General features: G+C 37.9%; 2 protein-coding genes and 1 long non-coding RNA gene across 4 annotated transcripts; 2 read left to right on the top strand and 1 right to left on the bottom strand.

Annotated features, from left to right (window-relative positions):
- Positions 1–69: 69 nt before the first annotated feature.
- On the top strand, positions 70–3,350 carry LOC103334945 (TMV resistance protein N-like). Its single transcript, XM_089054811.1, has 4 exons — positions 70–990; positions 1,109–1,384; positions 1,483–2,653; positions 2,763–3,350. The coding sequence occupies exons 1-3, from the start codon at positions 70–72 to the stop codon at positions 2,500–2,502; spliced, it is 2,217 nt and encodes a 738-aa protein (XP_088910937.1). The 3' UTR covers positions 2,503–2,653; positions 2,763–3,350.
- Positions 3,351–5,664: 2,314 nt separating this feature from the next.
- LOC148916094 (uncharacterized) lies at positions 5,665–8,604 on the bottom strand. 2 transcript variants are annotated; one of them, XR_016128028.1, is made up of 5 exons: positions 8,204–8,604; positions 8,001–8,065; positions 7,575–7,663; positions 6,567–7,477; positions 5,665–6,349 (listed from the first exon to the last, which is right to left on the bottom strand). It is a non-coding gene; the product is annotated as an uncharacterized LOC148916094 (long non-coding RNA). The 2 variants fall into 2 exon arrangements; XR_016128029.1 differs by having other exon boundaries at positions 5,666–6,349; positions 7,575–7,641; positions 8,204–8,603.
- A 2,181-nt stretch (positions 8,605–10,785) lies between these two features.
- Positions 10,786–17,875, top strand: LOC103330436 (TMV resistance protein N-like). The gene is made up of 7 exons (XM_089055062.1): positions 10,786–11,558; positions 11,656–11,790; positions 11,898–12,240; positions 14,095–14,555; positions 14,669–15,770; positions 15,915–16,199; positions 16,294–17,875. Exons 1-7 carry the CDS (start codon positions 10,969–10,971, stop codon positions 17,578–17,580), a joined length of 4,203 nt encoding a protein of 1,400 aa, XP_088911188.1. The 5' UTR covers positions 10,786–10,968; the 3' UTR covers positions 17,581–17,875.
- Positions 17,876–19,579: the final 1,704 nt, after the last annotated feature.

The raw sequence follows: 19,579 nt of genomic DNA, 5'->3' as shown, positions 1-19,579 counted from the left end.
AAAATTGAGCAAATTGAGTCGTTATTATGCTTGGATTCACCAGGTGTTTGCTGTGTAGGTATTTGGGGCATGGGTGGTATTGGCAAGACCACGCTTGCTGATGCTGTATTTCACAGGCAGTGGCAGTCCTCAAAATTTGAAGCTTGTTGTTTTCTTGCAAATGTCAGGGAGAAATCAGAAAAAACGGATGGACTAAATGACTTGCGAAATACACTTGTTCGTGACTTATTAAAGGATAAAGATGTAAGTATCAACACTCCGTCTATACCACCTCTTATTCAAGATAGGCTCAGGCGTACAAAGGCGCTCATTGTTCTTGATGATGTGAATGCTCGAGAACAACTAGAAGTTCTTGTTGGTGATCATGATCAGTTTTGCCAAGGAAGTCGAATCATTATAACTGCTAGAGATAAAGGCCTACTTGAGCTAAAAGTTGACCAGGCGAAGATATTCAGCGTTGAGGGATTAGGTTCTGATGACGCTCTTCGGCTCTTTTATTCGCATGCAAAGCCTCCAACAACAGATTATAGTGAGTTGTCAAGAGAGGTGGTAAAGTATATTCAGGGCATTCCATTAGCTCTTAAAGTTATGGGCTCCTTACTCCATCGTTGCAAGAGCAAACAAGAGTGGGAAGATCAATGGAAAAAATTGAAACAATTTCCAAGCAAAGAAATCGAGAAAGTGTTGAGAATAAGTTATGATGGATTAGAAAAAAATGAGAAGGAGATATTTCTTGATATAGCATGTTTTTATAAAGGCTATAGGACGAATTATGTAAAAGAATTATTAGAAATTCGTGGTTTCTTTGTGGAAGTGGGAATCAATGATCTTATTGATAGGTCTCTCATATCAATTTCATATTCACATTTTGGCGAGGAATGGCTAGAGATGCATGATTTGGTGGAAGAAATGGGTAAGGCAATTGCTCAAGAACAAGGCAGTAGGTTACTCATGGCAAAGGATGTCAATCAATTATTAGCAAATAACCAGGTAGTTTAATTATTCACATTTTCAATAAACAAGTCAGATTATTCCTACAAATGTAATTTTGATTATACTTTTTTTGTATATTATATTTTACATTTATATTGTTGCTCTTGATTGTCAGAGCGATGGACATGTTCAAGCCATATCCATTTACTGGCGTGAGATAGAATATGCAAACTTCGAAAAGATGCGTGAACTGAGATGGCTACGTGTCTTTTCTTTTGAGGACCTCGCAACTTCATTAATTGGTTCTCTAGGTCTTCCAAATTCTCTCAGATATCTTGACTGGAAGAGATATCCTTTGAAATCTTTGCCATCAAAATTTTCTGCTCAAAATCTTGTTGTCCTTGAAATGCGGTACAGCAAAGTTGTGGGGCAACTTTGGAATGAAGACCAGGTATATTATATATGCTTATTTTAGTTCTTGTATAACATGTGGCCTAGAAAGTAATAATCTGCAAGCTAAGTTATTAATTCTTGTTTAATTTGTTACAGAGTCCTCTTGTGAACTTGAAATGGATCAATCTTGAAGGCTGCATGCATCTAACTAAAGTCCCAGATCTCTCTCAGAGTAAACAAATTGAACATATAGATCTGAAAAGCTGTGGAAGTTTGGTTGAAATTCCTTTGTATTTTCGACATCTTGACAAGCTTACTTATCTTGACCTTAGTCGGTGCAAAAATCTCAAAAATCTTCCTGAGATGCCGTGCAATCTTGAATTTTTAGATTTGTCTGAGACAGCAATAGAGGAATTGCCTTCATCAGTTTGGTCTCACAAAAAATTATCTCGCTTAAATATTAAATATTGTGGACATCTTAAGAGTCTTCCAAGCAATAGTTGTAAGCTGAAACTCTCGGGTTCTTTTAGTCTAATCGGCTGCAAATCTCTTTGCGAGTTTTGGGAGCTTCCCAGGGATACAACAGAGCTAGATTTGATTGGTTCAACAATAAAAGAATTGAGGAATGCATCAATAGAGTCTGCCGTTGGTCTCACTGCAATTCAACTAATCAATTGCAAAAGTCTTGTGAGTCTCCCAACGAACATTTGGAAGTTGAAATCTTTGAAGAGACTTAATCTCGAGGATTGTTCTAACTTTCAAAACTTCCCAGAAATCTCGGAGGTTATGGAATATCTAGAGTTTCTAAATTTATCAGATACAGCGGTTAAAGAGCTACCCCCATCAATTAGAAATCTAGTTGCGCTTCGAGAATTAGATCTCCACAACTGCAAGAACCTTGAGGTTGTCCCCGATGAGCTCTTTTGCTTAACCTCATTACAAGTGTTAGATTTGAGTTGCTCCAAAATTAAGAGCTTACCTGCAAGCATCAAACAAGCTGCTCAGTTGTCTCGCCTGTTCCTCTATAATTGCAAGAGCCTTGAATCTTTACCAGAGCTCCCCCCATTGCTTCAATTTCTTGACGCAGATGGCTGCACGTCACTGAAGACAGTGTCAAGTTCAAGCACTGCACTCGCACAAGGTTGGGAAGAATATATTTTTTCAAGGGCTTCATGAGAAACATATATTTTCTGGTTGCGGAAGGTTGGAAGAGAATGCACGAAGCAACATAATGGGTGATGCACAGCTCAGAATTATGCGGGTGGCAACTGCGTCGTCAAAGTTTAAAGAAGACAAAATTGAAAAAGCATCATATGATTCAAATAAGGTCTCTCTCTCTCTCTCTCTCTCTCTCTCTCTCTCTCTCTCTCTTCTGTTGAAGAAGTTGTTTTTGTTTCATGAGTTTAATAACTATGATATCCATATCCATGGTACAGGAATCTTTGGTTGGCATTAGATGTTGTGGGAATGAAATTCCAAATTGGTTCAGCCATAAAAGTGAGGGATGTTCAATAAAGATTGAGCTTCCTCGTGATTGGTTTAGCACAGATTTCTTGGGTTTCGCTCTATCTCTTGTTGTTGCTGCTGCTACAGGTTATCTGAACATTGGATGCAAGTACAACTTCAAAACTAGTAATGGTGAAAGCGATGAAGTCAACCATCCTTTGTGTAGTCTGCGCCATAAAAGGGTCTTTAGAAGGAAGTTATTTTTTGGTGATGAGGTGTTTGTGTGGTGGTATAATAATGTCTTTGAAGAAGTTGTAAAGGGAGCTGAAAGCCCCACTGCGTTTTACAAACTTGTTACTGAGGTCAATGTTGACTTCACCGTACGGAGTGACTATGACTATAAGAGCATCTCCACCCACAAGGGCAAAGTCTGCAAGGGCAAGCAGCATTATTCACGTGAATAGTGTCAGATTTGCTGTTCCACCCACAAGGGCAAAGTCTAGGCAAGTCTAAGGCAATTACTATTCATTGTACTTTATTTTCAATTTTTTTATAGTTTAAACCATTAATTTTGATAATCTTTTGTAATTAAATTTTCGGATAAGATTTTCACCCTCTAAAATTGTGCCACGTCTGATGTAGAACAAATGTCAGATTTTATCGCTTGAGTTAGAAAAAGGACGTAGTGGGAATTTGCAGATTTGTCGTCCGAGCTCAGATTAGGACGCAAAATACCATTTCGGAAAGGAACGACGCCACGAGTCAAACTCACACTTGGCCGTGATGTATGATGGATTTTGGCATTTTGAGGTCGTTTGGCCTTCCAAAACGGCATTTAAAGTTTCGTAGTTAATTTTCAGTATTTTAGATTTTAATAAAAATTATTCAAAGAAAATTCCTTTTAAAATTGTGCCATGTGTCAAATGTTAGATAACATTTTCAGATATTTTTAAAAAATTTTAATCTCAGATTTTAGATAAGATTTTCACCCTCTACAATTGTGCCACGTGTCAAATGTCAGATAACATTTTCAGATATTTTTAAAAAAATTAATCTCAGATTTTTGATAAGATTTTCACCCTCTACAAATGTGCCACGTGTCAAATGTCAGATAACATTTTCAGATATTTTTTTAAAAATTTAATCTCAGATTTTTGATAAGATTTTCATCCTCTCAAATTGTGCCACGTGTCATCTCAATCTTCTAAATCCGTCTATAAACTATACCTGATTTTCAAACCCCTCACACCATCTCTTATCTATTCCTTCATTTCTCAGATTGTAGAAAACACATTCTACTCTCAATGTCAAACTTGTTGAGGGTGTTGGAGAGGCAACAGAAACAAAGGGAAGAAACAAGGCGTAGACGTCTGAAGAAGATCGGGAAGCCGATGAAGAAGAGGAACTACTGCTTGCAGCAGCGGTGTGTATGATGGATCAATCAAGGCAAAACCGTCGTCCTCGTGCCCCGAATGTGGACAGACATAGGAGTCTCGGGGTAAGAATCTCATGGAGGATTATTTTATCCCAAATCCGTTATATCCTGCTTCTAAGTTTCGAGAAAGATATAGAATGCAACCACATTTGTTCCAAAAATCATGCATGATATTTGTAATTACGACACATACTTCATTCAAAAGCATGATCTTTGTTGGAGTGTAGGTCTTATCCGGAGCAAAATGCTGCGGATGCTTGCTTATGGGGCATCTGCAGAGCAGGTGGATGAGATTGCAAGGATGGGAAAATCTACTGTCCTAGAGTGCTTGGTGAGATTTTGTGATGCAGTGGAAAATTTGTACACGAGGGAGTACCTTCGCAAACCAACGCCAAGAGACCTGCAACGGCTTCTACAAAAAGGCGAGGCCCGAGGTTTCCAGGAATGATTGGAAGCATCGATTGTATGCAGTGGAAGAAGCATCCTCTTGCTTGGCAAGGGAGTACGGGAATCGGAAGGGCCAAAAAAGTATAATTTTGGAGGCCGTAGCTTCATTCGATTGTTGGGTTTGGCATGCCTTCTTCGGGGTTGCCGGTTCTCAGAATGACCTCAATGTCCTTGGTCAATCCCCGGTGTTCGATGAGGTATCTGCGAGGTCATTCCCCCCAAGTCACGTACCAAATCAACAATACCGTTTACTCTGGTGCGTACTACCTTTCCGACGGAATTTATCCTAGGTGGACGACATTCGTGAAAACAGTTCCGAATCCCCAATCCGAGAAGGAAAGAAACTTTGCTTCCTTTCAAGAAGGTTACAGGAAAGACGTGGAGAGGTGTTTCGGTATCTTGCAAGCTCGTTGGGCAATTATTAGAGGTGCTGCTCGGATGCTAGATGAGGAGGTGCTGCGGAGTATTATGATGACTTGCATCATCCTTCACAACATGATTGTGGAGGATGAGTATGACTATGATGCTCAAGAGGTGTTTGAACCCGATCCAATGAACACATCGTTAACAAGAATATATGAAAGGCCGATTGGACCAAATGGACTACCACTGGAGCCCGAACCAATACTTCGGGATGGTCAATTCAACAACCCCATGATTGATCGGTATCAAGAAATGCAATCTTCATATGTTCACGAGATACGTCAACGTGACTTGATCGAGCACTTGTGGGAGATGAAAGGCAATCACAATGGATGAAGTCAAGATTAGTGCTTTGTTTGGAATTATGCCTTGTTTTTAATTATGCTTCATTTTGTGTGTGGTTTTTTTTTTGGAATTAGGCTTTTTATTATTATGCTTTTATGTATGGTTTGTTTTGTGTGTTGTTTGCAATCAATGAAGGTTTTTTTGAATTAATATTTGTTTTGATGCTCAAATATTTTTAATAAATAGTCATTTAATTTAATGCTTTTTTGATTGAATAAAAAGGGAACAATACAACAAATTAAAGGATAAGGGAACAACACAACAAATGAAAGGAAAATACAACAATACAACAACTTAAAGGATAATACAACAATACAACAATACAACATATGGCAAAGGTGTTTCAATTGCTTCCTAATGGTTTTCATCATTTAACCAATCCGTATTGCTAGGTCCGTCGTCATTGAAAAGTTTTTTCCTCATGACATCTCTTCGTCGTTGCTTCCAATAAGCCTTTGTTTCGGGAGACATATGGCTCGTATCCATAGCCATGATTTTAATCTCTCTATCCTCTATGTCTTTTTCTTGTGCCATTTGTTGTTGGAGAACAAATGCTTCCTCTCGTGCCTTGTCCATTTCATCTCTTTTCAAGTCTCTCTCCATTCTTAGTGAGGCGCTCTTAGCTATATGCTCCAATAATTGTACACAATCATTGGTCGAAGTGGCCCCTCTCTTGGCCTTTGCCGCCTTTCTCCCAATAGGTCTTGGCGGACGTGGCACAAATGGTGACTCCGTTTCCATTGGGGAGTCCAATGGAGAATCGGTTGATGTTGAATCGTGGAGTGGCGTCTCATTCATCACAACCGGCGGACCGGTGGGAATAATTTTGAATCTCGAACAATCCTTCACAATTTCCCAACATTGGAAATGCACGAAACTTTTTTTGCCTTGCCCCATGGCACCGAACCACATTTGTGCTTGTACCATCTATTAAAAATAAATAATTGGAAGTGCAAGAAACAAAAATTATTATGCAAGAAAATATAAACTATTTTGAAATGCAAAAATAAAATTGATTATGCAAGAAAATATAGACAAATTAAAGGTGCACCAAGAAAAAAGAAATTATGCAAGAAAAACAAATAGAATATGCAAAAAAAAAGTGACATTGAATTGATTAAAATGGCAATTATAAATATTTTACCTCATCGGTTAAATTTTGACCGCTTTGAATGTTCGCCTTTGCTTTTGTCAAGGCATTTCTCCATTTCCCTAACTCTTTATTAAGAAGTTTCCATCTACTAGACAACGCCATTTCGGTCCGAATAGAACCCGATCTTTGACAAAATTCTCCATGAATTTTGCTCCACATGTGATGAAACTTCATCTCATTACCCGTGATAGGGTCATGACTAATGTTCACCCAAGATTGACACAACGCAATATCTTCATTCGTTGACCACGAGCCTCCGACTTCAATAGAAGATGCCATTTGTTTTTTTTTATACAAATGGAAAGTAGTAGAAAGAGAGTAAAAAATATTTGAAGGAGAAGAGTTTGTATGGAGAATTGGTGTGGAAGTGAAAAATGTGAGTGGAGATGAACAAAAAAATTGGAAGGAGAAAAGTTTGTATGAAGAATTGGTGTGGAAAGTGAATAATGTGAGTAAAGAGTAAAAAATATGGGATGGAGAAGAAATTGTATGAAGATTTTAGTGTGGAAAGTAAATAAAATGGTTAGGTATTTATAGAGAAAAAATACAGAATTTTTGGGTATTTTTTAAAAAAAAATTCAGATTTTTTTCGATTTTTTTTGCAATTTTTTTAGCCAAAAAAACGAGGACCGTCGGATTTCTGGAAAAATTCCATCGGAGAGTCCCCGTCGCGCCACGTGGCACCCGCCCGTTGGAGCTGTCAGTGGCTGACGTCAGCGCTGGCGTCACGCTGACGCCAGCGCACGGTAATTCAAATTTTTTTTACCGTTGGCGCGTGAATTACCGTGCAAGGTAATGAACTCATTGGTTTTCCTCCCTTTGTTGGAAGCTGTTTAATGATTTCAACATCTTTTGACAGGGATGATATAAACCAGTCTACATCAAAGATTTCATCAAAGTTGCTGCACCAAATACCCGAATAACAATATTAATCCACTGACTGTTTTGCGTACATTGACCTTGACAGTAGTTTTTTAACTGTGATATGGTGAAACTGACCTGGAATCCTTCCAAAATAATTTCTGGTCCAGCTTGGGAACAACAAGAGTAGCATTCAAGATATAAGCTGCAACAACAGCATCAGTTATCTGTACCAGAATCAAGAAAGAAGCACAAGATGCTGAATCAGCAGAAAAAACATGCATGATTACAAACCAGTCTTGTCACTCATGGAATGAAAAAGTTACAAAGTCCTTTCAACAAGTCCTATACAGGATCTACTTATAACCAGATGCCTAAACGAAATAACAAATCAAAATTAGGCCATTTGGAATCTGAATGCATAACCACAATGTTCTTTAAACTAAATTTCTTTTAAGCCTTAAAAGAAGATATTAGAACGATACGTTAGGCCTCAAATGGAAGAAAACTAAGATGGGCGTCTACTGGATTAATATGCAGCTACAGCTCAATCAAGAAACTCACCCCTCTTCTTTGCTGGTTTAAGCCTCCACTAGTAGCAATCAACAAATATGTTTTCACATCAGCAGCTGCAACATTTAGGGCATTGGTTTTGTAAATCAAAAGCCTCAAATAAGTTAACCAAAATCATAACAGAATCGATTCAATTACGACGTCATTACTGCAACCATGGAGGAAAAAAGCATAAATAAAGTTGATTACTTTACTTGCAAAGTTATCGGCGGCACGCTACCATGGAAGAAATCCGATTTCCTTGTACACTTGTTCAATCTATCTCTTTACAGTGTTTCTTCAATCTATAAAACTGGGGAACCAGCACTGGCGGAGATGGATGGAAGAAGAAGGAGGAGGAGGAAGGAGAGGGTCTGGAGTTTTAAGTACGGCACCATGAGAATGAGCTGTAATACGCCGTCGTTTCGGAGTGATGAATGAAGGTGACGGAGTGTGCCTGTTGTTGCCGGATGGGTGAGGGTTAGAATTTTTTGCCACGTCTCACAACTCCTTTCACCATCAGGTCATTGGACCCGACCCGACCCATAAACAAAGGTTTCCCTTCTTTGAATCCAACTTGGATTTTCAGTCTAACTTCCAAACAAAACCCAACGACGAAGAAGTTTGGGAGACAAAGCCCAATGCTTGGAAATTTCCATACTTTGAGGTTTCATTTTTCGATTTTTCGTAGGTTTTAATAATTTTTTAAACTTTATTATGTTTCTTTCAGCTTTTTCATTAGCGATTCTATTCGGTGAATGACTAAACTACCCTTTCATATTGTACAAGGAATCAAAAATTTCTTTTCCTGTAACGATGCAGGAGGACAGGGGTCGATGAAGAGAGATATTTACTATTTAATTAGTTATTTTATGAGATATTGTTATTTTTTATTTATTTAGATAGTTTTAAGATATCTTTTATTATTCATATGTGATTCTATAGTTACTTAGTTTACTTTTATATAAAGTAGACTTGGCTCTTGGCACTTGGGTTCAGAATGTTAGTGATTTTCATTCAATAAGTGGATTTTTTTTTTTTCTCTTGTTGGATATTTAGAGAGAATTAGTTATTTTGTTGGGCAATTGTCATTCCCAAATTGATTTGGGAAATCTCTATTTCCGTTTTGGCTTTGTATAATAAAAGTGTGGGATTTGTCCGTTGTATGCCCAAGATGTTGAGATTATTAAGCAAAGAATTTGTAGTTCAAGTGGTTAGAAACATTTATATAATTTTAGGATCTTTCCTTGCAAGATAATTTTATTGGAGTGTTGCAAGCCTTCTCTTATGAGGCTTAGGGACGTCTTAATTTATCTAATTTTAGGATCTGCCTGTGCAAGATATAGTGGCCAAATTTTTCAGTTATATCTTGCCAAAATTTTGCTGAATAAAACACGTATGTATTTTATTCGTTCTGTATTTTACTAACTATGCTCCACATCCCTAACCTTAAAGACTATTAATGTCACAAAATCATAAAATACAAAATACGATAATTTCACAAACTTTAGGGACCATTTGTAATAAAACCTTCCCCCTCTAAAAAGGACAAATCAAGTACTCCCAAACAAATCCTACGAAAAATTATTCAGCTCAAACTTGTACCTTATACTTAAGATATAATGAAGCTAACAATTGCAATTTTCTTTTTTTACTTTTCATTTCATTTTGCTTATGAACTCCGATTTTGATTTATTTTGCTCTTCAATTTGGAAGACCAGAACTCTCGTGACCGGAACGAAGAAATTTCTTCGCATCAGGAAATGTCATGTCACAATTATCTTTTCTTTTTCTTTTGTTTTCTATTGCAACTTACATCTTTTTTTTTTTTTTTTTTGGGTCAGAAACTTACATCTATTTTTCTCTCAGTTAAAAATCACAAACTCTTTAAGTTGAAGGACATATTGTTCCTTGGCAAAGTCAAAGTTGGAATTCTCGTACAGTTAAGCCTTTGGCCTGCCCATGTAAAAGAAAATATAAAATCAGAACTTTGTACGTAAAAACGTGTAAATTGGGTGCCTACTGAGTAACGTGTTGTGACTCTCATAAAAATCAACAGGAACTTTGTACGTAAAGTGTGTAAGAGGGGGTCATTGTGTTGTCACTCTCACTCCCATGTGCCCTTTTCTTTCTTCCGTGTGTGAATGCTTGAATTTTTGTCTACCGACACGGCATGGCTAATTATTTCACTTGTCTTTTTTCCATCTTTGCTTATTTTCCTGGATCGTTTTGTAGCTTTGTGCATATAGTCAAGTCAGCTCAGCTAGTACAATTGCTAAACTAATTACAATATGATCTAGCTTATCAACCAACTGCCTCTCTTTCCATAACATTTAAAGTTGGGTTGTGTGGCCAGTCATGCAGAAAGGGACGAGGACATTGTGATGAAAGTGAAAATTGATGGGGGTGTGTGTAGTGGTGTTCTTGAATCTTCATCATCCTCAATTATCCTCATCTTAATGACATGCAATGATGTTAAAAGTTTGACAACTTTTACATAACGACGCGATTCGAAACTGACATGAATTTGTAAATTTCAGTTTCTTTATTTGAAACTTTTTTTGAATGAAAATTCAAAAAAAGTGTATTCTGACAAATTTATAAACTTGGAGGAATTCCTACATTTGTAACACTTGACACGAACCTAAAATGAATGCTTGAATTTATAAACTTGGAGGAATTCCTACATTTGTAACATTTGTAAATTTCAGTGCGTGCCTAATTATTTCACTTGTCTTTTTCCTGGATCGTCTTGTAGCAATTGCTTTGTAGCGTTGTGCATATAGTCAAGTCACGTGAACTAGAGCAATTGCTTTCTATTCTCTCTCTTTTTAAATTGCTTAATTGGACCCTCGGGTGCAACTTAATTAAACCCTCAGGTCCATCATCTACAATATCAGATTATCTTTCTTCTTCAAGTTTTCATCTCAAGAATCAGATTGCTTTAATTTTAGCTCCTGGTGCATTCAGAGAAACAGATATGGACTCCATTGACTTCTTTCAAGCTTTCATCATAATCATCATACTCATCATGACTCTGTTCTACATCTACTTCAGATCATTAACATCTTCTTCTTCCTCTTCCGGTTATTCTGTTGCTGCTGTTGATACTGATATCCCCCCTCTTCAAGAAAAGTATGACGTGTTTATTAGCTTCAGAGGTGAGGACACACGCGATGCTTTTACCAGCCATCTTCACAAGGCTTTACTTGGGAAGAAAATTGAGACCTACATGGATTACAGACTGGAGAAAGGAGACGACATTGGACCTGCCCTTCTAGAAGCAATCAAGAAATCGAAAATTGCACTAGTCATTTTCTCAAAAGACTATGCTTCTTCCACATTTTGTTTGAAAGAACTTGTGCATATACTTGGATGCAAGAAAAGCCATGGACAGATTGTTATACCCATTTTTTATCGCATAGATCCATCAGATGTACGAAAACAGCAGGGAACTTATGCACTTGAAGATCGTCCACTTAAGCGCATTAGGGATGAGGTGGCCAACTGGAGGGCTGCTTTGGAGGAAGCGGCCAATATGTCTGGGTTTCATTATTCCAGCAAAACAGGGTAACTAACTCTCTAATTTGTATCAATTTCTACTTTTTATTATTTGATTCATACTCTACTCATACTATTGTTTGTCTTTCATAACGATATTTGCCAGGACAGAGGCCGATTTTGTTGAGAAAGTTGTTCAAGATGTTTTGACCAAATTGAATCGCGAATCGTCAAGTGATTTGAAGGGTCTGGTTGGGAAATTGAGTTGTTATTATGCTTGGATTCACCAGGTGTTTGCTGTGTAGGTATTTGGGGCATGGGTGGTATTGGCAAGACCACCCTTGCTGATGCTGTATTTCACAGGCACTCTTCTAAATTTGAAGCTGCTTGTTTTCTTGAAAGTGTCAGGGAGAAATCAGAAAAAACGAAGGGACTACGTCGGTTGCGTAAGACACTTGTTCGTGAATTATTAAAGGATAAGCTTAGGCGTACAAAGGCGCTCATTGTTCTTGATGATGTGAATGCTCGAAAACAACTAGAAGATCTTGTTGGTGATGATGATCGGTTTTGCCAAGGAAGTCGAATCATTATAACTGCTAGAGATAAAGGCCTACTTGAGCAAAAAGTTGACTGTGAAAAGATATACGATGTTGAGGGATTAGATTCTGATGACGCTCTTAGAGCACGTCCAGCGCGCAACCCAAACTGGGTGAAAGGCTCCCCTGGCGAGCCTGAGATGGCTCCAGCGCAGGCCCCTTAGCCCAGTTTCATGGTGGGTCCCACGAGCCCTAGGAAGCCCAAGGGCAAGTCTTGCCCGGGCTGAAGCCTGAGTCTGGTGACGTCAGCGCTGGCGTCACGCCGACGCCAGCGCACGGTAATTCAAATTTTTTTTACCGTTGGCGCGTGAATTACACTCGTCAACGGTAAAAAAATTTGACTTCCATGCGCTGGCGTCAGCGTGACGCTAGCGATGATGTCACCACCTGACAGCCTCCAACGGGTGTTTGCCACGTGGCGCGACAGGGACTCTCGGATGGCTTTTTTTCCAGAAATCCGACAGTCCTCGTTTGTTTGCCTTAAAAAATTACAAAAAAAATCGAAAAAATTCTGAAATTTTTTTTAAAAAATACCTAAAAATTATGTATTTTTTCTCTATAAATACCTAACCATTTTATTTATTTTCCACACTAAATCTTCATACAATTTCTTCTCCATCCAATATTTTTTACTCTCCACTCACATTATTCACTTTCCACACCAATTCTCCATACAAACTTTTCTCCTTCCAATATTTTTTTATCTCCACTCACATTTTTCACTTCCACACCAATTCTCCATACAAACTCTTCTCCTTCCAATATTTTTTATAAAATTTTGAATGATACATACAAAATTCACGTCTTATACCAGTAATTTTCACATATTATTCAACAACAAAAATATATATTAAATTATTATATAGTGGCCAAATTCTTCAGTTGTATCTCGCCAAAATTTTACCGAATAAAACACGTATGTATTTTATTCGTTACATATCCCTAACCAACACCCACCCCTCTCTCTCTCTCTCTCTCTCTCTCTCTCTCTCTCCCCAAAAGGACAAATCAAGTATTCCCAAACAAATCCTGCAAAAAATTATTCAGCTCAAACTTGTACCTTATGAACTACGATTTTGATTTATTTTGCTTTCTATTTCCTTATAAATAGAGCAGACGTCTTCAATTTGGAAGACCAGAACTCTTGTGACCTGGATGAAGAAATTTCTTCGCATCAGGAAATGTCATGTCACAATTATCTTTTCTTTTTCTTTTGTTTTCTACTGCAACTTACATCTTTTTTTCTTTTTTTTGGTTAGAAACTTAGATCTTTTTTTCTCTCAGTTAAAAATCACAAGCTCTTTAAGTTGAAGGAGTCAAAGTTGGAATTCTCGTGAAGTTTGTTCACATAAGAAATTGAACGCGTGTGGCGAACTTTCAAAGTGGCTTGCAAAATTAATTGGACCCATTTGAATTTTCTTTTTCGTCATGACCAAAAAATAACAATCAAGCTGCTGCGCTCTCTGCTCGATTGACTAACCAGTAGCTTTCTTATCTCCCAAACCGTGTAGGACTGAGTGCATCAAGACAAGCTACAAACTAAAGGCTAGCAAAGCTTAAGAGACGTCGCAACGCAAACCACACAAACACAATACAAAGGGATTTAATTTGGGTCAATACGACGAGTCAACACTTGCTAGTAATTAAGTCATTCACTCTGCAATGCTGATATCTCTTGCTCAACTCGATTCTGATTTCTGAGGTGCAACTTCTTTCTTGCGCTGGAGGTAATCCCACTGACTTACCCTTGGAGAATTCTCTACAATAATAAAAACACCATAGCAGTCTCTAACTTCATTATTAATTACCGTACGTGGTCCAAATCTCTTATATTTCTATTGCAGAAAGATTTTCTAGTGTCGCGACTCGCATCTCTCATTCTGAATATATACACCCAATGTTTAGCTTACTTGACGTTGTTAATTTCATTTTCTTTTGAATAATAACTAGATTTATATTCATAGGTAGCCCTGGCATGCATATTTTGACTTGTGGGTGGGTTTGCACAGGTTATGGATGAGAAGTATGATGTGTTTCTAAGTTTCAGAGGTGAGGACACCCGCTATACGTTCACCAGCCATCTTCATGCTGCTTTACTTGGGAAGAAAATTCAGACCTATATAGATAACAATCTCGAGAGAGGAGATGAAATTGCACCTACCCTTCTCGAAGCAATAGAGAAATCAAAGCTTTCGATAATCATTTTCTCAAAAAACTATGCTTCTTCCACTTGGTGTCTGGATGAACTTGTGCATGTTCTGGAATGCAAGGGAAGAGATGGGCAGTTTGTTATACCGATCTTTTACGACATCGGACCATCACATGTAGGTAAGCAGCAGGGTAGTTATGCAGATGCATTTACTCAACTTGAAGAACGTTTCAAGGACAATATGGACAAGGTACACAAGTGGAGGGTTGCTTTGAGGAAAGCAGCCAAAATATCAGGGTTCGATAATTCAAGCAAAACCGGGTAATTAACAACTCTGTAACTTTTGTTTGTTTCTATTTCTGACCATTTTGATTCAGTTCAGGCATACTCATTAAGTTACTAACTATTGGTTGTCCTTCATAATCATTTGTCAGGCTAGAGTCTGATTTAGTTAAGAAAGTTGTCAAAGATGTTTTGAGCAAATTGAACCGCAAAACATCAAGTGATTTAAAGGGCTTGGTTGGAATTGAAAACCGCATCGAGGAAATTGAATCATTATTATGCATTGATGATGATTCGCTAGATGTTTACAGTGTTGGTATTTGGGGCATGGGTGGTATTGGCAAGACCACTCTTGCTGATGCTATATTTCACCGAAACTCTTCTAAATTCGAAGCTTCTTGTTTTCTTGCAAATGTTAGGGTGAAATCAGAAGAAAAAGATGGACTAATTCACTTGCGAAATACACTTCTTCGGAAGATATTAGATGATGAGAATCTAAATATCGACACTCCATCTATAGGACCTGATCATGTTAGAAAGAGGCTAAGTCGTACAAAGGTCCTGATTGTTCTTGATGATGTGAATGACTCAAGCCAAATAGAACTTCTAGCTGGAGATCATGCTCAGTTTGGCCCCGGAAGTAGAATCCTTATAACAACTAGAGATAGGAGCCTACTTAAGAAAACTGTTGAAGATGATAAGATATACAAGGTTAAGGCATTAACACACGATGAAGCTCTTCAACTTTTTCATTTGAATGCTTTCAAAAATAACGCTCCTAGAACAGAATATACAGAGTTGGCTGAAATGGTGGTGGGTTATGCTGGAGGCATTCCATTAGGTGTTCAAATTTTGGGTTCCTCATTCCTACACTGTGAGAGCAAAGAAGATTGGCTAGATGAGTTGATCAAATTGAAAGAAGTTTTAAGCAAAAAGATCCAGAAGGTGTTGAGACCTTTTGATGGATTGGAAGAGAATGTGAAGGAGGTGTTTCTTGATATAGCATGTTTTAATAAAGTGGAGACGGAGTATATTGTAAAAAGAATGCTAGATGCTAGTGGTTTTCGTCGAGCACTTAGAGTTCTTAGTGATAAATCTCTCATATCAATTTCAGAAAGCATGTTCATTGAAATGCATGATTTGCTACAAGACATGGGCAGGGAAATTGTTCGTGAACAATGTATTGAAGAGCCTGGAAAACGGAGTAGGTTGTTTATGGCTGAGGATGTCTATCACATGTTGAAAAACAATACGGTAAGAGCCATATTCATTAACTTTCTTAGTGAAAAACGTGAGAAACTCCTTTGTTATAAACAAGTTAGATGCCTATAAATGTAACGATTGATTCTTGTTGTATATATATTTTGTTCATATTTATACTTTGCATTTGATTGTCAGGGAACTGCAACGGTTCAAGCCATATTCTTTAACATGTCTGAGATTGGACAGCTACACTTGCATCATGCAGACTTCAAAAAGATGTATAATCTAAGATTGCTTCATGTTGACAATTCTAGATTTGGAAATTACTGGGATTTGGAAGTTTCTCTTCCCAATTCTCTTAGTTATCTTTGCTGGGTGGGATATCAATTGAAATCATTGCCCTCAGAATTTTCTCCAGAAAATCTTGTCGAGCTTCGAATGTCCTACAGCAATGTGGAACAACTTTGGAATGAAGGCCAGGTATATATGCTAATTTTAGTTGTTGTACAAAATGTGGTGTGGAAAGTTAAAGTTAAGTTGTTAACTCTTGCCATTTCTCTGTAATTTGTTACAGAATCTCGGGAATTTAAAAGTGATCGATCTTAGTTACTCCAGAAAACTGACTGAAGTTCCAGATCTCTCTCTGAGTCCAAAAGTTGAGTATATAAATCTTGAAGAATGCACAAGTTTGGTTCAAATTCCTTGTTATCAAAGTCTTGACAAGCTGAATTATCTTAACATGGGAGGCTGCTCGAATCTCAAATCTCTTCCAGAGATACCAGGAAATGTTGAATACTTAGATATAAGTAGCACTGCAATAAAAAAATTGCCTTCATCAGTTTGGACTAATGAAAAATTATCTTTCTTGGATATTGAATGGTGTAAGGACCTTGAGAATCTACCCAGCAGCAGTAGTAAGCTAAAATTACGTCATTTGAGTTTATGGGGCTGCTCATCTCTTCGCAAGTTTTCTGAGCTTCCCAGGAATATGACCGAGTTAGAGTTGACTGAGACATCAATAGAAGTATTGCCCTCGTCAATTGAGCATCTCTCTTGTCTCAAGAAAATTATACTGGAAAATTGTAGAAGGTTTGCGAGCCTCCCAACGAGCATCTGTAAGTTGAATTCTCTTGAGAGACTTATTATCACTCGTTGCTTCAAATTTAAAAACTTCCCAAAGATCTTGGGGCGTATGGAGCATCTATACTTTCTTAGTTTATCAGAAACAGCAGTTAAAAAGCTACCCTCGTCGATTGGAAATCTAATTGAGCTTCAAACATTAGAGCTGTATCGGTGCAAAAACCTTAAGTTTGTCCCGAGTAGCATCTACAATTTAAAATGTCTTAAAACTCTCATGTTTGGTGGCTGTTCGAAACTTAAAAACTTGCCTTCCTTCTCAGTTGGTTTGTGGTCTTTGGAAGAACTAAACCTCAGTTATTGTGGTATATCAGAGATCCATGATTCCCTCATTTGCTTAACTGCGTTACGAGATTTAGATCTAAGTGGAAGCAAGATCAGGAGCTTACCTGCAAGCATCAAACAAGCTTCTCAGCTGTCTATACTGCGCCTAACCAATTGCAAGAGGCTTCAATCTTTACCAGAGCTCCCAGTGCTAGTCATTCTTGAAGCACATGGTTGCACTGCGCTGAAGACACTGCAAAGTTCAAGGACTGCACACACACAACATTCCGATGAATCTTCTCATCCGTCCGATGAACTAAAAGTAGAAGATATTAAAACTGAGAGAGCTGGTGATGAGTATGAAGCAAGTGGAAGTGATACTTTCGGCGCCCTGTGTGCAAGGGCATGGAAGTGGGAGTGTATAAGGAACCACAAGGGAAATACCTCCTCAGACAATTGAAAAGGGAAAAGGAAAGGGTAAAACACATTTTTGGCGCCCTGTGTGCATGGTAGAAGTCTTTTTCACCTTAATTTATTTGGCTGTTGTGAAAACTATGTACAAGTCTTTAAGCTTGATTTTCTGTTTAGTTTAAGGAAACTTTTGTAATTTTCATTTGGTCTGTGTACGTAGTTTTCAAATTTCTGGCATTGGCTTGTTTCGATTCTCTGTAGTTCAAATTGGGTTTCAACAAATTGTGTACTTGTTATTGGAAGCCTGTGTGTAATGAAATAAGAATCTGTTAATTTATCTTCAATATGTCTTTGGTATTTCCTTTCCTCTGTGCTAACAGACTGAATCGAAAATCATCAAGTGATCAATTTGATTAGCTCTGTTCTAACTTCGAAGCTTGTTTGTTTTCGAACTCAACTGCTGAGGCCTTAATGTACACAATGAGCTTTGCCGTTGCTGCCACTTCAGTGAAATTGGAAAATCGAATGTCGTTCCAATATAAGAAACCTATGAAAGCAGGCAACAGACTGTACCTCCAACTTCAGGTGTCTTCCCTGCCTTTGCTACCTCCAACTTCAGCAGCTCAATCTTAAGAAGAAGAAAATGGAAATCTTCAACAGAGCAATTAAGAAGAGAAAAAACAGCCAGTAATTTGTTGTAGTAAACCAGAAACAAGAAGTTATACTCGAAGATTTCTAAATTTGATTGGTAGAAAATAGAAAGAAAAAAAAAGCCTTGCCAAGAACCATAAAATCTATCAGTATTCTTTCAGGAAAAAAAATAATCACAGAGCCAATCAAGAACACAGAGCAGTTTTCTTTGGAGATTGGTAGGAAAGTCTTCTGCCTAGAGAAAGCAAGAAAGACAAGAGTGCTTGAGACAACCATGGCCGTCAACAAGATCCTGCTGAATCAGGCAACAATGGAGGTTCATTAGAGGGAGGAAGAGAATGAGAGAGTGGGTCGGGGAGGGCGGATCTGTAGGGGTTAAGTCAAGGTCGGGGCGAGTCCATGTGGGTAGGTCGGCGGCGGATCTCTGGGCTTGGTTCGAGGTTGGGGCGGATATGGGGATGGTGGTCAGCAATGACAAGCTAACGTAAGAAACTGTCCATTGGTACATATTTTGTCATGGTACGACACAGTAAACAGATGGATGGTTCCCCTCTTAAAACCAAACTACAGTACGTACATATTCTCGCACTCCAATTGTTGTATATAACGTTTGCTTCATGTTTTACGAATCACAACACAACACCTAAGCATCGCGTTGTCCATTTTCCACTTCCAGTCAGTCATGCAGAAAAGGGACGAGGACATTATGAGGGAAGTGAAAATTGATGGGGGTGTGCGCAGTGGCGTTCTTGAATATTCATCATCCTCAATCCTCGTCACAATGACTCGCAATGATGCTAGATGTTTGAGGTTTGACAACTTTTACACAACAACACGATTCGAAACTGACATGAATTTGTAAATTTCAGTAAGTTTATCTGTTTTTTCTTAATGAATATTCAAGAAAAGAGGAATTCCTATGTTTGTAATACTTGACATACAAACTTGGTTTTGTGACATGACAACTCTAATTCTTTAAATGACAGCTCTCCTAGTTCTTGTATAGTATCTTTATTTCATTCCTCCATCCCATAGTTTTGAATCATTATAGAAGTAGAGAGTTCTTGTTTTAAGTTTGTTAGCAAGGATGGATTTTATTTAAAAGAAAAACGCTATCACTTATAACTCATTATAAAAATAAAAATAAAAAATTCAACTAGGTCTTGATAGTACCAAAACCACACAAGATACTGCAAAAACAGAGTCAATGAAAGATTGGCTTATCATGGAATTTCTCGGTTGACTTTAAATGTAATCTTCACACTTTGTAAGTAAAACAAAAGTTGCTCAAGAAAAATTCCAACTCAAAAGCAGAAGTTTGTACGTAAAGCGTTTATAAGGGGGTCCATTGTGCTGCCACTCCCATATGTCCTTTCCTTTCTTCAGTGTATGAATGA

Source organism: Prunus mume, linkage group LG6 (genome assembly GCF_029339155.1).
Source record: "Prunus mume cultivar Tortuosa linkage group LG6, ASM2933915v1, whole genome shotgun sequence".
Taxonomy (NCBI): domain Eukaryota; kingdom Viridiplantae; phylum Streptophyta; class Magnoliopsida; order Rosales; family Rosaceae; genus Prunus; species Prunus mume.
This window is presented reverse-complemented; position numbering and strand designations above follow the sequence as displayed.